Source organism: Miscanthus floridulus, chromosome 6, assembly GCF_019320115.1.
Source record: "Miscanthus floridulus cultivar M001 chromosome 6, ASM1932011v1, whole genome shotgun sequence".
Lineage (NCBI taxonomy): Eukaryota > Viridiplantae > Streptophyta > Magnoliopsida > Poales > Poaceae > Miscanthus > Miscanthus floridulus.
In genome coordinates this window covers 23,944,183-23,965,472 of record NC_089585.1, presented here as the reverse complement: position 1 = coordinate 23,965,472, position 21,290 = coordinate 23,944,183, and the positions used below count along the sequence as shown (strand labels likewise).

Genomic DNA, 21,290 nt, shown 5'->3' with positions numbered 1-21,290 from the left:
TCTACGGCTGCGAGATAAAAGCAAGACTCGCTATAACAATCAAACCACTTACACTACTACAAAAATCTTAACCGTGGCGGGCATTTTGGCTTAACCGATGCAGGCAAGCCAACCACCTTGATGTAAAGGTCACAGTTAACCGAGGCTGTTGGCCAACCGCCTCGGTTAATAGATTAATCGAGGCGGGCATTATAAGCCTACATATTAACTGAGGCGGTTGCGCTATAGATCCCGCCTCGGTTAATGTTTTAACCGAGGTGGTTGCCTAAAGGCGCCCGTCTCCGTTAAACTTTTAACGGAGGCGACTGTTATTAATTGTCCGCCTTGGTTAATGTTTTTTTAGATTTAAAAAATGCTTTTTCAAATCTGAATTAGAATTAGAATTAGAATTTCGCTAATGAAAACAGAGATAAAGCATAAATAGATGACAAATATATACTACATCCATTCTCGTTGGATGAACCAACATTTAAGTTATTACATTAGAGATGTCTTCATCATTGTTTCACTTTCATACATGAGCAACTAAGGAAGTCACACATATCAACCTTTCTTGGAAAAGAGGTCCGGTAAAATGTAATCCGGGATTCGTAACTAGTTGCTCTAGCTCTGATCCTCTGGAACTTCGGATCCCGCACTAAGTCGCCTTCCTTGTTGAAGAACGTATTCCCTTTATGCACGCTCTCTGTGACAAACTTACATATGTCTGCTACTGTTTGTCTGAAGTTTTGGTCGACCTTCTCCCTTCGCCACCATCCTTGTGCTTTCTTGAGCTGTCGCCAGCTGCTGCTGAATCTGCTGCACGTCCTCAGGTACTCGCAAACATAGAATCCACATAATACTGAGCCATAAGATTGTTTGGCGCACTGCATGATATATAATACACAATCATTAGAGTATATATAAAGAGCAGTAGTAGTAGGACAATATAGTATAGGAGTAGTAGTAAGAGTAGTAGTAGTTACAGGAGTAGAGTAGAGTAGAGTAGTGTAGAGTAGTAGTAGTAGTTAGGATTAGTAGTAGTAGGTGGTGGTGGTGAGTCGGACTAGTAGTAGTAGGAGTAGTAGAGTAGTATATCAGCAGTAGTAGTAGTAGAGAGCATGCTCGATATAATAGCACAAATGACTTTTGATATACTTACCGGGAACTCGCGCCTGAGTTCTAGTTTCATGCCATTCTTGATTTTTTTTCTCCTCAGATCTTCAGTCATAGGATTTGGGATCTTGCACGTACTTCTTATAAGCGCTATACGAAAAAACAGTAGTGTCAACGACAATTTCAACACGTATGTTAACTGTAAATGAATAATTTTGATCTGTCACTTACTATCTCAAATAGCTTTCAAATTGCTTGTACCCTGCTTTGTTTGTATCCCGCAAAGAGTCAAATATACAGGCCCTTCCATCCTTAGGATAGATTATAAATGCAATCCAGTGGCCCATGATGCCCTGGCTACACCATTCACACAATGCATATTAGAAATGTTCAAATATGAGAAGTCATGATCCCTAGTACCTATATAATAAACATTAACCGAGGCGGTTGCGTTCCGCATTAACCGTGGTGATTTATTTAAAGCACCCACCTTAAGAATTAACTAAGGCGGATGCTGGCCTGGCTGCCCTGCCTTGAATAACCGAGGCGGACAACTGTAACACCTCTGGTGTTACGAGCTCGCTTAGCACCAAGGTTAAGGTCTAAGAGAAATCAGTCAACCAAATTTTTGGGTTTTGAAAACCTAATACGCACATGAAGTAATAAGTGAATCCTATGTGACTCACTTTTGTGGACTCAAATAAACATCTAAGGTAACTCACTCAGTGCGTGAAGTATTTAAAAAACGTCCGATAACGATTCTAGCAAATAAATAACGAATGACTTGTTCTATTCGATTAAGCATGAAAAATATTTTTTATAAATTTTTTTAAAGTATAACTCGTATTTATTACTTGAATAAAAATTGGAGTGCAAGTTTAGTAGAGGAAAATGCAACTTTTGTTTTGGTGAGTAGAAATTGTTCAATAGTATATTTGATAGCTCAAAAATTGAATCCGAAATTAAACTAGAACATTTCATGAATCCGCAGGAAGTTGAAATTATAGTTAGAATACTATTTTGACGAATTATATGGAGCAAAATAGTTAAAGTGTGCTTAAGTATTTCGCTCCTATGGGTTAATATGTGGTATGAGCTATGTCATGATATGCTTGTTAGTTGAAATCGACAAGGTTTAGACCTTTTAAAAATTAAGGCAAACGCGCTAGTGGATGTTAGTTCAAAACTAAAATATATGATTTTCTAAGTATGGAAAGGTGGTAGACAATGCAATCTTGACATTTGTTTTCTAACAGAAACGTTTAGACACTAGCCGCATGTTTTGGTATTGTTGATTGCATCTAAGTGAGGATTTGAGAATGGTATAGGTCATAGTGGTGTTGTGTGTTACATTGCTCTCTTTAAAATTGCTCGAACTTCGTAAGAACGCGCTGTGAACTATGTGGTTGGTGGTCTGTTCGCGAACCAACATTTCCGCGATGAACTGATCTTGGCACTCGTTGATCTTCCTCCTCAGCGGCTCGTTGATCATAACCATGGTTTCGCTAGGAACTGTGTAGTGTGAACTATGGATGGGGTGAGCGGTTGAGCCTTAGGTGGGGTAATTAATTGTTTCTGTGGAGCTTTAAAATTCGTGCGTGTTGCTGTTTCGGCCATTGGGCTTCCGTGGTCGCGGTCACCAGGCGAGCATGGCGCCGCGGCTGCCCATCCGCTCCTGGCCGTGGCCGCTGCTCCGCTAGCCAACTTCACTAGCAACTGGCCGCACATCGGGCCAGGGTGGGCCACGCTCGTCTCCGCGGGACTGGGCTGGGGTCACCGCCGGCGAGGCCGTGAGCGGGTCGAGCTGACGCCGTGGTAGCCGCCATCTAGTCGACGTGGCACTCGTTCCACCGCTCAAACCACCTACACACCAAGATGTTGCCTGCTTCCATAGTCACGTCGTGCTTACGAGCTAGTCGCGATGTCACTGTCCCCTCTCGCGTCGCGTTGTGCCTTGGCTCCGCGCGACAGCTTAGCGTGTGGCCTCTGTTTCGCTGCCGCTGCCCGAGTCCGCCTGGACGAGCCGTCCCATCCCGGTACCTCACGACTGCTCCCTCTACGTCGCGCCGCACGCACGTCCTCACGTATTTATCATGGCCTCGGTGTAGCCGGTAAGAGGTAGGTAAGGCCGAGGGTTCAATTGCTTGCGATCTCGAACTCGGTTTGACTTCCCCTATTCGGTACTCGTGTTATTATTGCCAGAGCGTTCGTCGATGGCGTGGCAACACGCTGGTGTCTACGACGGAGCACTGCCGTCCTGCTCGGTCGCACGTGGCCAGACCACCACCGCGTTTCCCTGTTTCAATCTCCAGAGCAGCGGACACCATGGTGAGCCATTGATACTCATCCACCTTTTGTACTCCGCTGAACAGGCGTAGTTTCGCTAGAACAGGCTCGCCGCCGACGTGGATCGCCGCCCACTGCGGCAAACCGTGACAGGGCGTTGCCGAGTGCCCAACCGCCACCCATCGCTGCGGGTTTATTCATAGATGGTGGTTGATCCGTTAGTGCCGTCGCAGTAGGTCTAGCGCGTCCGGTGTAACCGTAATCGTCGTCGGTGTGCCGCGCCGCTGCGCGCGGGTGAGCCGAGGACCGCCCCATTGCGAAGGCTGAAAGGATCAAGATGCCCAAGAGGGGAGGGGGTGAATTGGGCTAATTCTAAATTCTCTTGCAATAATCAAATCCTATGGATAGCCCAATTAACCCCTTGTGCCTAGAAAAGTGTTTATATCAAACTAATGCACAACAACCTCGTAACCTATGTTCCAAACTTACTCTAGCAAGCAATTCTATGGATGTAAAACAAGTATTGAATTTCTCAAAGTAAATACTCAAAGTAAGTGATCAAAGTAAATAGAGAGAGAAAGGAACGCGGCGATGTTTTGCCGAGGTATCGGAGAGTCGCCACTCCCCACTAGTCCTCGTTAGAGCACCCGCGCAAGGGTGTAGCTCCCCCTTGATCCGCGCAAGGATCAAGTGCTCGCTACAGGTTGATTCTTCGACACTCCGTCGCGGTGAATCACCCAAAGCCGCTCACAACTTGAGTTGGGTCACCCACAAGCTCCGCCGGGTGAACACCAAACTCCCAATCACCACCAAGCCGTCTAGGTGATGGCGATCACCAAGAGTAACAAGCACGAACTCTCACTTGACCACGTGAAGCCTAATGAGAAGATGGATGCATACTTTGCTACTCTAGATTTGCTAGTGAGGCTACTCTCTTGGATTCTCAAATCACAAACAGCTCACTAGGACCTTGCTCTTCTTGGCACTCACAAACGTGTTTCTCAGCTGTTGGAATGAGCAAAAGTTACTCCACTCACGAGTGGAGCTCCTATTTATAAGGCAGCCTGAAAAACGAACCGTTATGAGCTTCTGCGGGATGATCGGACGCTCCGATCGTTTTGACCGGACGCTCCAGTCAGTTCAACCCGCGAACAGTTTTCAAGTGATGACCGGACGCTGTCAGAGTCCGGTCAGTACCGACCGGACGCGTCCGGACGCTCTTGGATGCTTACTGTAAACGACCGGACGCTGGATACTCAGGGTCCGGTCATCACTGACCGAACGCGTCCGGTCACTCTTTCCCAAGTCTGGACCCTTACTGAAGTCGACCGGACGCTGGCCCTCAGCGTCCGGTCACACGACCTTTCAGCATCCGGTCACCCCAGACTTGATCACCTCAGTCAAATGAACTGACCGGACCCTGCGGCCAGCGTCCAGTCGCACCGGAGCCAGCGTCCGGTCAGTGTTTGACACTCCATTCACTTCAAACTTTCGAACATATATGAATGAAGTTTGCTCTAAAGGATCTTAGGCATTCATAGGAGCTACCTAGAGCTAGTTTTAACAAGTGTGCACCACACCTAACTCACTAGACTCAACTAGGTCAAGCTATCCGTTCATACCCCCCTTCATAGTACGGCCAAAGGAAAAAACAAAGTCCTAAACTACTCTAAGTGTCTCTCCAACTCCAATTGACACTTAGAACTAGTCATCTTTAACCTTGTCGTCCATCCTTTGAAAACCGAAACGATTTCCATCGTAGGGGCATGACAACCTCGATTGCCCAATCGATCTCCATTACCATGACCTAACTTAATTGCCTCTGCAAAACACACGTTAGTCATAGTAATATTGTATTGACATTAATCACCGAAATCCAACTAGGGGCTTAGATGCTTTCAAAGGCAACACATTCCAAGGACTTTAATACAAAACGTGAGTCTGTAGTAATAGTGCTCTGTTGCCCTGCCTGATTATCCTAAAAACCGAGTCCTCTTTTGCAAAGTGTCGTGCGCGCGGGCTTCCCCCGCCTTGGGCCGCCACGGCGTGCACGCGCCCGCGCCCCGCGCTGGGCTGATAGGCCAGATGGGTTAAGGTCGGCCCTTTTCCTTTTTCCAAGTATTTGCTAATTTAGTTTCTAAGCCAAACTTGTAAATTCAGTACCAATTTGTGTAGCTAACCAAAAATTGTGAAACTTATTTTGTTAGGTTCCTAAAATCATGATCTATCTTCTATTGTAGTTTATTCACATAGTTTCATAGAATTTTCAAGAGTAGACTAATTAATTTGAAGCACTTAAAATGGGTAAACATGAACTTATAGGAATTATTCTGATGAACTGGTAGTAGTACTGGCCCTGAAATTTTTACAGTAGATTCCTAACAATATTAGGTGTTCACTGTAATTTTTGTAGCTCCATAGAAATTAGTTTGTTAAGGTAACTAAATGAGCCCTAGTACGAAAATATATATTTAATCAGTTAAATGTCAAAAATAATTGGGGATTTGTAGAACGAAAACATTTTTCGGAACAAGCCTTACTTGACGACGTGGATACGAGACTAGTACGTTAGTCATTAAGCTAGCTCGTTAGCTCACGGGGAGTAATCATATTATAGAGTTCCTGTTACCATTGATTAATTGTGTCTCTGCTTTGCATCCACGAATATCATAATAGGAACAACGATGGATCGTGAAGATGACCGGAGTAGCGGAAACGATGGTGCCTGATGATCGTGTCACCACGATGGAATGCTAACTTTTGGTTATATCTTATCTAGATAAGCCCTGGTGCATAACCCCTATTATTCTACACATTATTTTATGCTTGTGCATTAAGTTTAAGAAGTTGAATGAAACCCACTTGCATATATATATCCTTATCCTATGAGTCTTACTAGTATGACATGATCGTGTAGATTGCTATGCTATAGGACTCCGATAGAAGTCGAATGATTGTCTGTCACTCGCGAGAGATAAGAAAGATATTATTGTTGTTATTATATTACTATCACAAGGAATATATATAAATGATAATCGGAGACCGGGCGGAATGGTATTTTGGATCTGGACTTGGTTAGGCATTCGAGCAAGGCTCAAATTGCATTTGTTCCGCCTGTGTCCATTAAGGACCGGCCGTTGCATTGGATCTAGTCAAGTCACAAACTTATTATCCTAAGCACATACTTGTTCATGGGAGTAGGGAAGGCTCGTTGCTCTCTTGTCGTGGGTTCCGGCTCTTTCTGGACCGACTGATTGTAGGCGGGGATGATGGAGGTCTAAGCACCACACTGAGCCTAAGACTCACGTGTAGGGGCTTAGAGTCCAAGTTTGGACGGGGACCTAGACCCTTGGTAGGAGAGTGGTGGGTTAGTCCTGCTTGTGCCTAGGGTACAAGCGGGGCGTGTGTTTCGAGGTACTCAGCTGGGATACATTGGTTCACAAATCGCTAGTGATACGGTACGACTTGACTACGATCTGTCAACATAGTAAGAACTGGAATATGAAATATGGTAAAATGGTTCTGACTGCTTACCACCTGCTTGAAAGTAACACATGTGCTTACATAGAATGGTTAGTTAATAAACTAATGATGACTGCTAATAAAATTGAATATAAGGACGCACATTTAGTAATGTTTCTTACAGATGCAATAACCCACAAGCCAGATAGCCTTGCATATCCTTGGAGTCTTTTCTTTCCTCCTAACGGGTAAGTCTTACGGAGTACAATCGAGTACTCAGGGTTTGTTCTACCCTGTTGCAGGTGACAGGAACAAGTGGATCTGGCACTTGTGTGTGGAAACCTCCTGGTGGGCTCAGCGAAGATTTCCTTTACGTTGCATACATCGAGTTTATTTGAAACTTCCACCCAAAATGTTTTACAATGGAAAAACTTATAACATGTTATGATGTATATAACGAATCATCATGTTAATGTTTAACTTGTCATTAAATGATTTAGTTTTCGCTGAAACTCTAATAACATGGTTATTTTCCGCTGTTATAAACAATGAATATTGTACTCTGATGTTGCATGGAAAGTGATGTAAGAAATAACGTAAGAATGTTGTAAGCTTTATTATTCTCTTATTTGTGATCCTGATGGAAAATGTGGATTTTCGGGTTCTCCCTTAGGGTATGCTCGACGGAACCGCGTAATTTAGTGTCCTCACTTGAGTACTTAGTGTCTAATGGAGGACAGGTACTCCTAGGAGGCATTAGATTAGGTGGTTCTGCCACAGGTGGTATCAGAGCATAAATAAGAAAATAAAGCTTCAAAATCCTTTTCTAAACAAAAATTTGACAACCTATTTTTGCAAAAAGTTAGGGTGTTTAACTACGAAATATATAAGTAGCCCTATTGTTATGATTAAATATTCGGAATAGGTTTCACTAGGCTTTCTTCGATGGAATGACTCTCGCGTAGAATACGATCTTTAAGTCGGTCACACTGGTACTGGTTTAAGTCATCGTGACCATATTGCTGGTAGATGCGCCCTTCATAGATGTCACGTATGTCGTAAGGAGCATGACTGACACATCATTGTTTTAGAGTTATTACTACAGGCAACACATTCCAAGGACTTTAATACAAAACGTGAGTCTGCAGTAATAGTGCTCTGTTGCCCTGCTTGATTATCCTAAAAACCGAGTCCTCTTTTGCAAAGTGTCGTGCGCGCGGGCTTCCCCCGCCTTGGGCCGCCACGGCGTGCACGCGCCCGCGCCCCGCGCTGGGCTGATAGGCCAGATGGGTTAAGGTCGGCCCTTTTCCTTTTTCCAAGTATTTGCTAATTTAGTTTCTAAGCCAAACTTGTAAATTCAGTACCAATTTGTGTAGCTAACCAAAAATTGTGAAACTTGTTTTGTTAGGTTCCTAAAATCATGATCTATCTTCTATTGTAGTTTATTCACATAGTTTCATAGAATTTTCAAGAGTAGACTAATTAATTTGAAGCACTTAAAATGGGTAAACATGAACTTGTAGGAATTATTCTGATGAACTGGTAGTAGTACTGGCCCTGAAATTTTTACAGTAGATTCCTAACAATATTAGGTACTCACTGTAATTTTTGTAGCTCCATAGAAATTAGTTTGTTAAGGTAACTAAATGAGCCCTAGTACGAAAATATATATTTAATCAGTTAAATGTCAAAAATAATTGGGGGTTTGTAGAACGAAAACATTTTTCGGAACAAGCCTTACTTGGCGACGTGGATACGAGACTAGTACGTTAGTCATTAAGCTAGCTCGTTAGCTCACGGGGAGTAATCATATTATAGAGTTCCTGTTACCATTGATTAATTGTGTCTCTGCTTTGCATCCACGAATATCATAATAGGAACAACGATGGATCGTGAAGATGACCGGAGTAGCGGAAACGATGGTGTCCTGATGATCGTGTCACCACGATGGAATGCTAACTTTTGGTTATATCTTATCTAGATAAGCCCCGGTGCATAACCCCTATTATTCTACACATTATTTTATGCTTGTGCATTAAGTTTAAGAAGTTGAATGAAACCCACTTGCATATATATATATATCCTTATCCTATGAGTCTTACTAGTATGACATGATCGTGTAGATTGCTATGCTATAGGACTCCGATAAAAGTCGAATGATTGTCTGTCACTTCGCGAGAGATAGGAAAGATATTATTGTTGTTATTATATTACTATCACAAGGAATATATATAAATGATAATCGGAAGACCGGGCGGAATGGTATTTTGGATCTAGACTTGGTTAGGCATTCGAGCAAGGCTCAAATTGCATTTGTTCCGCCTGTGTCCGTTAAGGACCGGCCGTTGCATTGGATCTAGTCAAGTCACAAACTTATTATCCTAAGCACATACTTGTTCATGGGAGTAGGGAAGGCTCGTTGCTCTCTTATCGTGGGTTCCGGCTCTTTCTGGACCGACTGATTGGAGGCGGGGATGATGGAGGTCTAAGCACCACACTGAGCCTGAGACTCACGTGTAGGGGCTTAGAGTCCAAGTTTGGACTGGGGACCTAGACCCTTGGTAGGAGAGTGGTGGGTTAGTTCTGCTTGTGCCTAGGGTACAAGCGGGGCGTGTGTTTCGAGGTACCTCAGCTGGGATACATTGGTTCACAAATCGCTAGTGATACGGTACGACTTGACTACGATCTGTCAACATAGTAAGAACTGGAATATGAAATATGGTAAAATGGTTCTGACTGCTTACCACCTGCTTGAAAGTAACACATGTGCTTACATAGAATGGTTAGTTAATAAACTAATGATGACTGCTAATAAAATTGAATATAAGGATGCACATTTAGTAATGTTTCCTACAGATGCAATAACCCACAAGCCAGATAGCCTTGCATATCCTTGGAGTCTTTTCTTTCCTCCTAACGGGTAAGTCTTACGGAGTACAATCGAGTACTCAGGGTTTGTTCTACCCTGTTGCAGGTGACAGGAACAAGTGGATCTGGCACTTGTGTGTGGAAACCTCCTGGTGGGCTCAGCGAAGATTTCCTTTACGTTGCATACATCGAGTTTATTTGAAACTTCCACCCAAAATGTTTTACAATGGAAAAACTTATAACATGTTACTGATGTATATAACGAATCATCATGTTAATGTTTAACTTGTCATTAAATGATTTAGTTTTCGCTGAAACTCTAATAACATGGTTATTTTCCGCTGTTATAAACAATGAATATTGTACTCTGATGTTGCATGGAAAGTGATGTAAGAAATAACGTAAGAATGTTGTAAGCTTTATTATTCTCTTATTTGTGATCCTGATGGAAAATGTGGATTTTTCGGGTTCTCCCTTAGGGTATGCTCGACGGAACCGCGTAATTTAGTGTCCTCACTTGAGTACTTAGTGTCTAATGGAGGACAAGGTACTCCTAGGAGGCATTAGATTAGGTGGTTCTGCCACAGGTGGTATCAGAGCATAAATAAGAAAATAAAGCTTCAAAATCCTTTTCTAAACAAAAATTTGACAACCTATTTTTGCAAAAAGTTAGGGTGTTTAACTACGAAATATATAAGTAGCCCTATTGTTATGATTAAGTATTCGGAATAGGTTTCACTAGGCTTTCTTCGATGGAATGACTCTCGCGTAGAATACGATCTTTAAGTCGGTCACACTGGTACTGGTTTAAGTCATCGTGACCATATTGCTGGTAGATGCGCCCTTCATAGATGTCACGTATGTCGTAAGGAGCATGACTGACACATCATTGTTTTAGAGTTATTACTGCACTGTGACTTTGTGCTTCGCGTTCGCCTATGGTTCACGCCTGCCGTGACCCACGTCTCCCTGTACTCTTTTCTATGTTCTTGTCGAACCCTTGCCTTGCTGCCGTATTAGTCATTAATGGCCTCGGACCTCGCTCACCTCGAACGCGCAAAAATTCGTTCGATTCGTTTGAAATGGCCCGTGCCGGAACCTGGGTGGACTGCGCCAGGACCACTGACCACTCTGTCATTATAAGCAGGGCCTGGCCTAGCCATTGGTACCACCACTCGGTGCACTTTAGCTCGCCTAACTTTTCCTTTTGAGCAAGATTTTTGCTCAAACCTTTCTTGCAACCACCCACCAGGGATGGCAGGAGTCTGGGTTAGTAGTTACTGCCTGAACATTGAGGGTTTTCCCAGAATCCTGTATGCCACCCTACAAAAGCTCAGAGTCAAGGATCGTCCCGAGTATGAGGGCCATGAGTACGAAAAGCATGGCACTGAGCAGTGTGAAGTTGCTGTCTACATTAGAAAGAGTGAGAAGTTTCCCGGCATCACTGAAGCCTAGAATGTGACCGCAACCGGGTTTCGCTTCGTCGACACCTACCAAGTTGTATCCTGCAAAGCCTTGCAGTACCTTTGCCTAGATCTATAAAGAGCCCATTGCACGTACCCCCATGAGGTTCTTTCCACCTTTGGAAAAGAATCGATGGGCATGGAGGGCTCGTATGGAGGCTTTGTAACGACAGGATGTGCAAGAAGACAGTCCAACCGTGGTGCACTTGACCACGTACCTACTTGCTCTGGATGAGCAGTATGACCGGCAAGCCTCAGAGCTAAGGAAGTGCCTCCGGTGAGCCAAGGAAGCTGAGATCTTCTCCAGATGCTCCAAGTGCAGCTTGCCGAAGTGCATGCTAGTGCGGCAGCCACAGAGAGTTGGGAGACTACCATGTTGGAAGCTCTAAAGGATGTTGAAGATCGACATGCCTATTAGTTAGGAGAGGCCTACCTTGTCACCAGGGCCAAGCGGAGGACGTTGGCTGCTGAACGGCAGGATCCCTTGATCGTGGAGGGAATCCCTGTCCACCCTGCTAGAAAAGGAGGACCAGTGTTATAGTACCGCTAGCACCCCCACCCTCAGAAGTGTCAGAAATAGAACCCCTGCTTCTCCTCACCCAGCCATTGCCAAGAGAGGAGGTAGATCCTTAGCCAGGGCGGTAAAAGAATTCGTCGAGCCTAGGAATGAAGATGTGTGGTCCAATAAAATAGATTAGTTGCCTTTGGAAGATGTGCCCATAGTTAGTGGTGTCTTTCGTCACTGTCCTCCAGTATTGTAATCTTTCCGTTGTATTTCGTCCGTAGTTGTTGAGATCGTCCAATCACAGGGAAGGTGAATGATGTGTTGAGAATGGGAGTGTGAGTGCATGTATGTTGTACCAGTATGAGGCCGTTGGAATGTGTATTTTATTTATTTCGTTGTGTTTATTGCGTCCATCTACCCTTAAGTCTTGTTAGACATGCTTACGGTTTTCAAAGATGATGTTAAGTGGGTTACAAGAGAAGTTACCATTCAGATGCCAGCAGACCAGCCGTGATTGGATAATATAGGACACTGTATCGGCTAATTATGGATGTCCTAGTAGAACACTTGAATCTTTTTAAATCAAATCCGTTGTTGGATATGAATTCTTTGTCCCTTGTTGCGAAAGTAACCCTTGTTGTTTGAATCTTCCCTTGCAATACTCCTTAGATTCTATGGTCTATGATCCTACCGCCTTTATTGTGTGTAAGTTGATAGTAGTTGCCTGGTTAATAGCTTATGGTGCCGTGACGAAACTGAGGCCCCTGTGGAACAGCTACCACATGGTGACGCTACTCGGCACGCGCTGGTATCGAGGTTGTTGACCAAGTATATTTACCAAGTTACACTGCCATACCATTTTTGATACAAATATTCTTCCTGGAAATATTCAGGTGTTCCAAATGGGAAATCCATAATAGATTGATGAAATAGTGTTCTCTCAAAGTAAACAAGAGGATGTGGTTTTAGAGGAAGCATGTATGTTGCGATCTCAGTTCATACAAAGGTTGGCGCATATTGTGGACAAGGAAGGGAAGGAAAGAAGAACACTAGGGAAAAAGTTAGCCTTGGGTAGTAGAGAGTGCTTAGAAAAGCCTGAGTGGATGTCAAGTCCCAAGCTCTGTGTCCAGCTAGACCACGCTGCGCACGCCGGTCACTATTGCCGCGTGCCCTGCGAAAGCCGTCTGTGTCGGGCCCATTAGTAGCATGTTCTCGTGTGGCCATGACATCGTGCCGCACTCGCCATCCTCGTGTACTGTGTGTTTCCCCTCCTGTCGGCTCTCGATCCCATGCCCTCATCCCCATATCGGGCACCCCGCTCCCTCATTTTCTTCTTTTGGGCACCGTCAGCCCGCACGCCTTCCCCGCCGAGCAGATCCCCTCCCCTATCCTTTTCCCCCTCCACTCAAGCTTGCGTAGGGAGCGCACCATGACCGACTTTATCCCCACAGCGTGAACCAAAGGTGTATCCCACCCACATCGTCTCCACTGCCGATGCACTACACCCCACCTCTGTTCGCCATTATAAGATGCCCCTGCTCTCCTCTTGCATTCCCATTCCCCTCGAATCCGAAGCAGAGCTACGAGATTCAGTCGTCGTTCACGGAACTAGGGTTGTCAGTCAGAGGTGATTGCAAAATCCGAGAAAAAGAAGGGATCTAGATTTCGGTCAAAGAAGTTCAAGTCCCCTTTGGTTAGTTTGGTCTCGGGGTTCACGATGTTTGAGTTCTCAGTCTCCTGTTTCTAGATCTGTTGGACATACGCCATGTTTTGGATAATCATTTTCTTGTTGTTTCTCCATTGTCCTCGTCTATCTCGACTCTGGATTAAGCCTCGGTTGTACTAGGTTGCTCTTAACCATGTATCCCTAAATTCCCCGTGTGGTTTAGTGTTCGACGGCATGTAATCTTCCATGTAAATTCGGATCTACGAAATGTAATTGCGTTTCCCCTCTTCTGATTCTTGCTCCGAATCTCAGGACGAGATTCTTTTTAGAGGGGTTGGTTGTAACACTTCTGGTGTTACGAGCTCGCTTAGCACCAAGGTTAAGGCCTAAGAGAAATCAGTCAACCAAATTTTTGGGTTTTGAAAACCTAATACGCACATGAAGTAATAAGTGAATCATATGTGACTCACTTTTGTGGACTCAAATAAACATCCAAGGTAACTCACTCGGTGCGTGAAGTATTTAAAAAACGTCCGATAACGATTCTAGCAAATAAATAGCGAATGGCTTGTTCTATTCGATTAAGCATGAAAAACAATTTTTATAAAATTTTTAAAGTATAACTCGTATTTATTACTTGAATAAAAATTGGAGTGCAAGTTTAGTAGAGCAAAATGCAACTTTTATTTTGGTGAGTAGAAATTGTTTAATAGTATATTTGATAGCTCATAAATTGAATCCGAAATTAAACTAGAACTTTTCATGAATCGGCAGGAAGTTGAAATTATAGTTAGAATACTATTTTGACGAATTATATTGAGCAAAATAGTTAAAGTGTGCTTAAGTATTTCGCTCCTATGGGTTAATATGCAGTATGGGCTATGTCATGATATGCTTGTTAGTTGAAATCGACAAGGTTCAGACCTTTTAAAAATTAAGGCAAACGCGCTAGTGGATGTTAGTTCAAAAGTGAAATATATGATTTTCTAAGTATGGAAAGGTGGTAGACAATGCAATCTTGACATTTGATTTCCAACAGAAAGGTTTAGACACTACCGCATTTTTGGTATTGTTGATTGCATCTAAGTGAGCATTTGAGAATGGTATAGGTCATCGTGGTGTTGGGTGTTACGTTGCTCTCTTTAAAATTGCTCGAACTTTGTAAGAACGCGTTGTGAACTATGTGGTTGGTGCTCTGATTGTGAACCGACGTTTCCGCGACGAACTGCACTCGTTGATCTTCCTCCTCAGCGGCTCATTGATCATAACCATGGTTTCGCTAGAAACTGGGTAGCGTGAACTATGGATGGGGTGAGCGGTTGAGCCTTAGGTGGGGTAATTAGTTGCTTTTGTGGAGCTTTAAAATTCATGCGTGTTGCCGTTTCGGCCGTTGGGCTTCCGTGGTCGCGGTCACCACGCGAGCATGGCGCCGCAGCTGCCTGGCCGCTCCTGGCCGTGGCCGCTGCTCCGCTGGCCAACTTCACTGGTAGCTGGCCGCACATCGGGCCAGGGTGGGCCGCGCTCGTCTCCGTGGGACCGAGCGAAGTGGTGTAGCTTCAACAAGGAAACATAAATTAAAGTCATGCCGAAAATGTGTTGGGGGTCAACACTACACTAACACATGTTTCACACTTTCACCTGCAATACCTACTTTGCTGGCTCACTAAGATTTGGTTTGTATTGTATTGTATTCCCACATGTTTTAAAAAAAGTTCAGCAGGGCATCTTAGTGATGTGAGGTGTCAGAAGAATCTAAGGCGTGCTAAGATTAGGGGTTTGCTATAAATCTTCTACAATTTAGCTCATATAATTGAATGGAAATACCCACCTAAACAAACAACAGAACTTAAGCTGGGTTTTCAGTTGTCATTGTGATCCAGATTCCAGCCAGCCAAGCAACCAACGATGTGCGATGAGCATCAGCTCAAACTACGGCAACGAAGTGAGACGTGATTTAACATTATAGCTAACAAGTGTTAATCTCAATGGATCATATAGACTGCAGAGTTACCCAAATTGTTGGTCACACGAATCCTCAAGTCATTTCTCGACAACAACAGCAGCAAACTATAGAGAATAACCAGATACTGAAATAACTATATCGTGGCAGAACTGTCATCATGGGACTGGGAGTTCATATTCCATGTGAGAGTAACCCTAACCAGGGTCCATGGCAAGTTTTATTGGCGATAATTTTCCCATTCAACACGAGAAAAACTTAAGTGATGGAAACTATAACGAACAGAAAGGTATAGAAGTAAAGAAGATTCAATATAGTACTTTGATTGCGTTGGTAATTGCAGTATGTTCCCCACATAAAGCCTTTTTATTGATTTGGGACCACTCCAAAGAAATGATTGATGCGAAGATGCCCTACCTTATTTTATTCTTTGGAAGTCTGCAATGAAACGCTTATTCCACCTGCTGCTTATTTTGATCTTCTTCCAATGGGGGCAGGAGCGGCTGATACTTTGGTCTGTTTTTCTTCAGAAGAAGGTAGGTTGACCAGTACCAGAACATCAGAATCCTACCCTGTGCGACTAGAGTGTCTGCAATTCGAATTCCTCCCAATGAAAACCTTTCCAAGGCCTGCCACATAAAACTAGCACATCAAAACTGGAATATTTTCTTTAAATAGAATTATAAAAATGTTTATGGCAGCTTGGCTTGGAGTTAACAAATAGAAGACAGTAGGTTGACCAATAAAAAAAAAATCACAATCAACTAACAGTAGTATTTTTTCCCCATAAAAGCAATTAAGCAAATAAATATTATTTTGTGGTCATCATGGTGCCCACAGTAATTCTATCCATGGACAAACTGCCATGAGCCATTTTCATTAGAATACATTACAAGATTTCAAGCCAAGTAATTTCCCCTTGCATTTGACCAAGTTCTTTTTTGGTCAGTTTTTTTTTTCTTCTGCTGAATGTCACCAAAACACTACCTGTTCACCCGTTTGAATGTCATATGAATGTTGTTGCTCAAATTGCAGACCCTTGAACTCGTTAATGCAAAGCCCTTGAAAGGCCCTGAAAATTAATGACAAAAGAATAGCATCTAGTTGTTAGATGATGAAATGCTTACTACACTAGACTCAACTAATATCACAAGAAAAAAAAATGAAGAATACCATCTAATGAGAGATATTCTTGGGATCCAACGAAATATGACTGGAGTATTGTCAGGGTTAACATAGTATCCTCCAAATACAATAAACACTGTCATAAGGGATGGCCCAAGAGCCATTGCAGCTTCAGTTGTAGGAGCCATTGCTCCAACAGTGAGACCCATCGCTGATGCAGCAAATGACTCAACAGTCACAATACCACAGAATTTGGTAAATCTGGTAGAGTGAGAAACGTTCTTTAGACAATCATAAGCAAAACTGCGATAGATATACATAAAATGATGCCTCTGAGCATTGTCAAAAAAGATCTAAAATTACACTGACCTAGAAAATGTTGGGTGAAGTTTAGCCATTGGATAGAGAATTGATCCAAATATCAATGGAAATGCTGCTCCAATGGGAATCTCGGCCAACAACTTAGATGAAAGATATGGTCCCAGTGCATAGGAACCTTTTGCTCGTTCTCTGTCAACTATAGTTCGTTCTTTTGGGAAAACTCCCACAGTCTTTGTCAGTGCAGCCATTGCTGTGTTTATGGCAGCCACCTTAACTCATGTATTAAAAAGAAAAAGGCAAACACAAAATATGTTCAGACAATATTTCTAGAACAACTTCATCAAAATACAATCAGAACAATCATATGAAGTGCCAAATGTTCGAAGACAGTGAATATGTTACATATATCCTGAATGCAAAATATGTGCAAACTAGGTATTTAACTTCAGAAGCCCTCAAAGGTTCACAATATTCTACCTGAAGTAGTCCCATCCTGTCTTGTATGGATGTTTGAGATTTTCCCATTCGCCAGAACACAGATCCAAATATAACTGCTGAAGCAACAGACATTCGAGCTCTCACTTTGTTTGTTGGTCCATCACGAAAAGCCTGAACACAAAAGATCCTACACATTATAAGAAGCATGGATGACAAGAGATAGTCAACCTACATCTTAACATGTGTACTCAACTGTCCTCAAATATGTTATAGCTATTTCTTCTTTTTCAATGACACACAGTTTCCTGCGTGTTCGAGACAAAAATATCTTATAGCTATGCAAGTAGCACATTTCAAGTTTGAACAGTAATGCTTCTCCAATATCAATTAAAATGAACAATAAACTGTATATTTCATAAAGATCAGAATTAGGTAATAGGTGGACACTACAGACATTTTAGGTACAAATATGACATCGAGGTCTACAATTGCTTAGGCTAAAATCAAATGTCAACAAAGCTATATTCAGAGCAGCTAGCCTTTGTAAGTACCTAAAAATTTATTCACACACACACACACACACACACAGAGAGAGAGAGAGAAAGGTTAAGCTGGAAACATGATTAAAGGATAGGCATATTGAGATGAACCTGCATCCATGCTCGCTTAAATAGCAAACGAAATTGCCTCCACCAACCATGCCTTTGCTTCATTGTAGCCTTCCGAACAAGTTTGGCAGACAATTCAGGATCGTCTGGAGTTGTAATTAAATTGTTACCTTCAGTGACCAGAGCTTTGTTAGAAAACACCTCAATGAGGTTCTCAATCCTTTTCTGTGATGACTGTACACTTTCAGTTGAGCCATAATCAATAGAAATGAGATCAGCCAAGAACTCAGCAGGGTTCATATGATCTGGACACTGATACCTGATAAATTATCAAAACTCAAGTTATCAATGGGCAATGCTAACAAAATTAAAATAAACATCATGATATATTGGCCATTTACGTAACAAAAGAAAAGGCACAATTGCTTATTGATCAGAACTCAAATAGACAGAGACCAGAGGCATGCTGCATGTGCATGTTACAAACATGCAATAATTAACCTCCAAAAGTTCTAGCATAGCTAATATTGGAATTTTGATGTGTACAATGACAACAAGGATGAATGTAGTCAGTGACACGAAGTAATTAGTTTTATTGGAAATGCAAACAATGAAAGTGCACACCGCGATGCCAGATTGTTTTGTTATACTAAAAACAAAATAGGTTTGAGAAGGGGTGCATGTTCACTGTTCAGGATTGGAAATGAATTATTTACTAGGCTATGCTAGACCAGGCAAGCCAAAAAGTGAGCACACACAAAAATATATAGGGCAAAACATTGAAATCAAGTAGAAATCATGATAATAACATACTTAAGAAAAGACCGGAAGGAAAGGAAGGGTGTAGCATAACCACCCTAATGATGCGAAGTATGTTAGAGGTTCTTCTTTTGCAGGCCCCATGTATACAATTTCTCCATCGGACAGTAGTACGATGTCATCAAATTTGCCATAGACTGAACCTCTTGGCTGGTGTATTGAACAGATAACAGTGTGCCCATCCTCAGCAAGCTGACGAAGAGTCTCCATGACCTTCTCAGCTTGGAAGGCATCAAGGCCTAAAAGACAAATCACAAACATAGAAAAAAATATAACTTAACATTTGACATTTTCATATTGTCAGATGACCAAACAGATGTTGATGACTAATGTTTATGATGGATCTTGTTTTATGCTAGCTCCAATGGACATACAAACCGAAAGACCATAGAGCATTCAGCAACAGAGCTGAGTTGCCATTGTCTCATCATGGTGAAACAACAAAATGAACCCTGAATGATGTCAAAATGATGATGCAAAACACTAGCCAAAGTAGTTATGTTTCAGTTAAAAAAGTAAGTTAAGATCCTTATGCTTCACGATTACAAATTTACAGTGCCTTCAACATAAATGATTTTGATAATACAGACAGTTTATTTTCATTTGATCACGGTGTCATATCTGACATGAACTGTTGTATTTGGAAGATGTGATCAGAGAAATAAAACATATTAGCTACATACAAATGTTTCAAGTCTAAATGAGGACCACATTAGAAGCAATAAAGAAAACCCTTGTTCAAATAGGGTAGGCTAAGGCTAAATCAGTTTTAAATACCTGTTGTTGGTTCGTCCGCAAAGATGACTGAAGGGCTAGCAATCAGTTCACATGCAAGTGAGAGGCGCTTCTTCTCACCCCCACTTATTCCACGAACTTTGGCATCACCAACAATAGAATCAGCACAGTTGACCTAGTCAACAATCCAACCATTAAGACTGTCCTCGGAACCGTTCACTTCAATTTCTAGAAACACTAACCAAAATGCTAGCACTCACCAACCCCAGACGAAACAAGAGATCATTGACATAGCTCTCCTTTCTCTCAGGAGCCCACAGGTCAGGAAGCTGGAGCTCAGCAGCAAGTGAGAGCGTCTCCCGCACTGTAAGCTGCGAGAAGAACAGGTCTTCCTGCCTGACAAAAGCAATCCTGCACAAGGAGATAGTCATCAGCTCATTTCCAGAAACAAGAGCAGAAGTAAGACCCCAGCTGCATGGATACAACTTACTTATATCCACCCTTCGAGATAGGCCGACCGTTGACATACAGAAACCCGGAAAGGTGCAAGGAAGACGATGCCGTGAGCTGCCCTGCTAGCACATTGAGCAGAGTTGTTTTACCAGACCCCGATGGTCCCATGAGTGCTAACAGCCTCCCCGGTTTGGCCTCCCCTGACACATTTGACAGCAGAAACCTTGCCTGGCAATTGACAATTAGTAGACAGCATGCCATAAACATCTATCAGTTCACTCCAGTTACCACCTGATATTTGTACAATTGCAATGGTACAAATTATGCAACTTGTTGTAGAATACAGGGGTCAACGAGTCAACGCAAACGAGTACACCTGGCAAACTGAACGAGAGGACGACAGACGGACAGAGGGGCAAATGGGCAATTTGAGGGTTTCGTTTCGTGCGCGCGGCTGCGGCGAGATGGAGTGAGGTGGTGCCGTGGCGGCGGTGCAGCGACTCACCACTTCCCCGCGCTTGTTCTTCAGCGCGCAGGTGATGCTGGCCCACCGGATGGTCACGGGCGGCACGCCACCGCCGCCTCCCTCGCCGGCCTCCGCATCGGTCTCGTCGTCCTCCGTGTCTTCCGCCGGCGGAAGGAGCGCGGGGCCGGGTCCCGCGATGGCGCGGACGAAGAACGCCGCGGCCAGCGCCGCCAGGAGCTGCCCCAGCCCCCTGACCTCCATCACACACGCGGACGCCGATGGCTACCCCCACCCCCCTTCAATCTAGAAGGTTCGGAACGTCCGGGAAGGCGGCCGAGTGCGACACGGAGGAGAGTGGCAAGCGGCAGGGTTTAGGAGCCTCTGCGCTTCTGCGGGGTGTGAGGACTGAGGAGAGGAGTTCGTGTGGTGGTGGTGAGTTTGTTGCGGCATGAGCGACGAGGTGGGGGAAGGATACGGATTGCTGGGTGTGTTGCTGAACTGGGCCTTTTCTGGTGTGGGCCAGGGCTGTACGATTAGTTTCGTTGAGCTGTTTGTGAGGCAGTGGGCCAGGGATTTGGGTTCACGTTGGTGGCCAGGTGGGCCTTTGATATGGACCCGTGACTTGAGCTAGTCACGCCGCTCAATTCGTAGTCGTAGCAAACTGTTTTCCCCCTCTATTTCGGAATGAGCGAATACGTTGCAAGAAATGGTGAGCATGCTTTATTCCTAAAGTAGAATTGGTGATTGGGAGAGGATAACGATACTGATACCCAGTGGAGAGTTCCGTGCCAGCCAATTTAGCTTATTGTGCTTTTCATACTTTTGCCTAATTTGAAGCAAAATTTATTTTTAGTTAGACGAGCCTTGAGCCAACCAAGAACCAACACAAACGATCTAGATAGATAAGAAAAATCTTGCATCCCTATCCATATTGGTCATGTTCTGCAGCACTATTTCAACAGCATTTTTCAGCAAACGAACAATATTTTACTTTTATAATAAATCAGCATAAACCAAATT

General features: G+C 43.4%; 1 protein-coding gene across 4 annotated transcripts; it reads right to left on the bottom strand.

Moving 5' to 3' along the window:
- Nucleotides 1-473: 473 nt before the first annotated feature.
- On the bottom strand, nt 474-20,704 carry LOC136461868 (ABC transporter G family member 7-like). 4 transcript variants are annotated; one of them, XR_010760474.1, is made up of 14 exons: nt 20,310-20,704; nt 19,842-20,032; nt 19,612-19,762; nt 19,394-19,526; nt 18,654-18,855; nt 17,840-18,116; nt 17,229-17,360; nt 16,800-17,020; nt 16,479-16,691; nt 16,293-16,377; nt 15,723-15,934; nt 1,327-1,452; nt 1,142-1,245; nt 474-866 (listed from the first exon to the last, which is right to left on the bottom strand). XR_010760474.1 is itself a non-coding variant. In XM_066461214.1 (12 exons), the coding sequence occupies exons 1-11, from the start codon at nt 20,529-20,531 to the stop codon at nt 15,758-15,760; spliced, it is 2,004 nt and encodes a 667-aa protein (XP_066317311.1). In that variant the 5' UTR covers nt 20,532-20,704; the 3' UTR covers nt 14,250-14,899; nt 15,723-15,757. The 4 variants fall into 4 exon arrangements, 2 of the variants coding, with proteins under 2 accessions (XP_066317311.1, XP_066317310.1); XR_010760475.1 differs by having other exon boundaries at nt 1,327-1,448; XM_066461214.1 differs by lacking the exons at nt 474-866; nt 1,142-1,245; nt 1,327-1,452 and adding an exon at nt 14,250-14,899.
- Between the last annotated feature and the right edge of the window lie 586 nt (nt 20,705-21,290).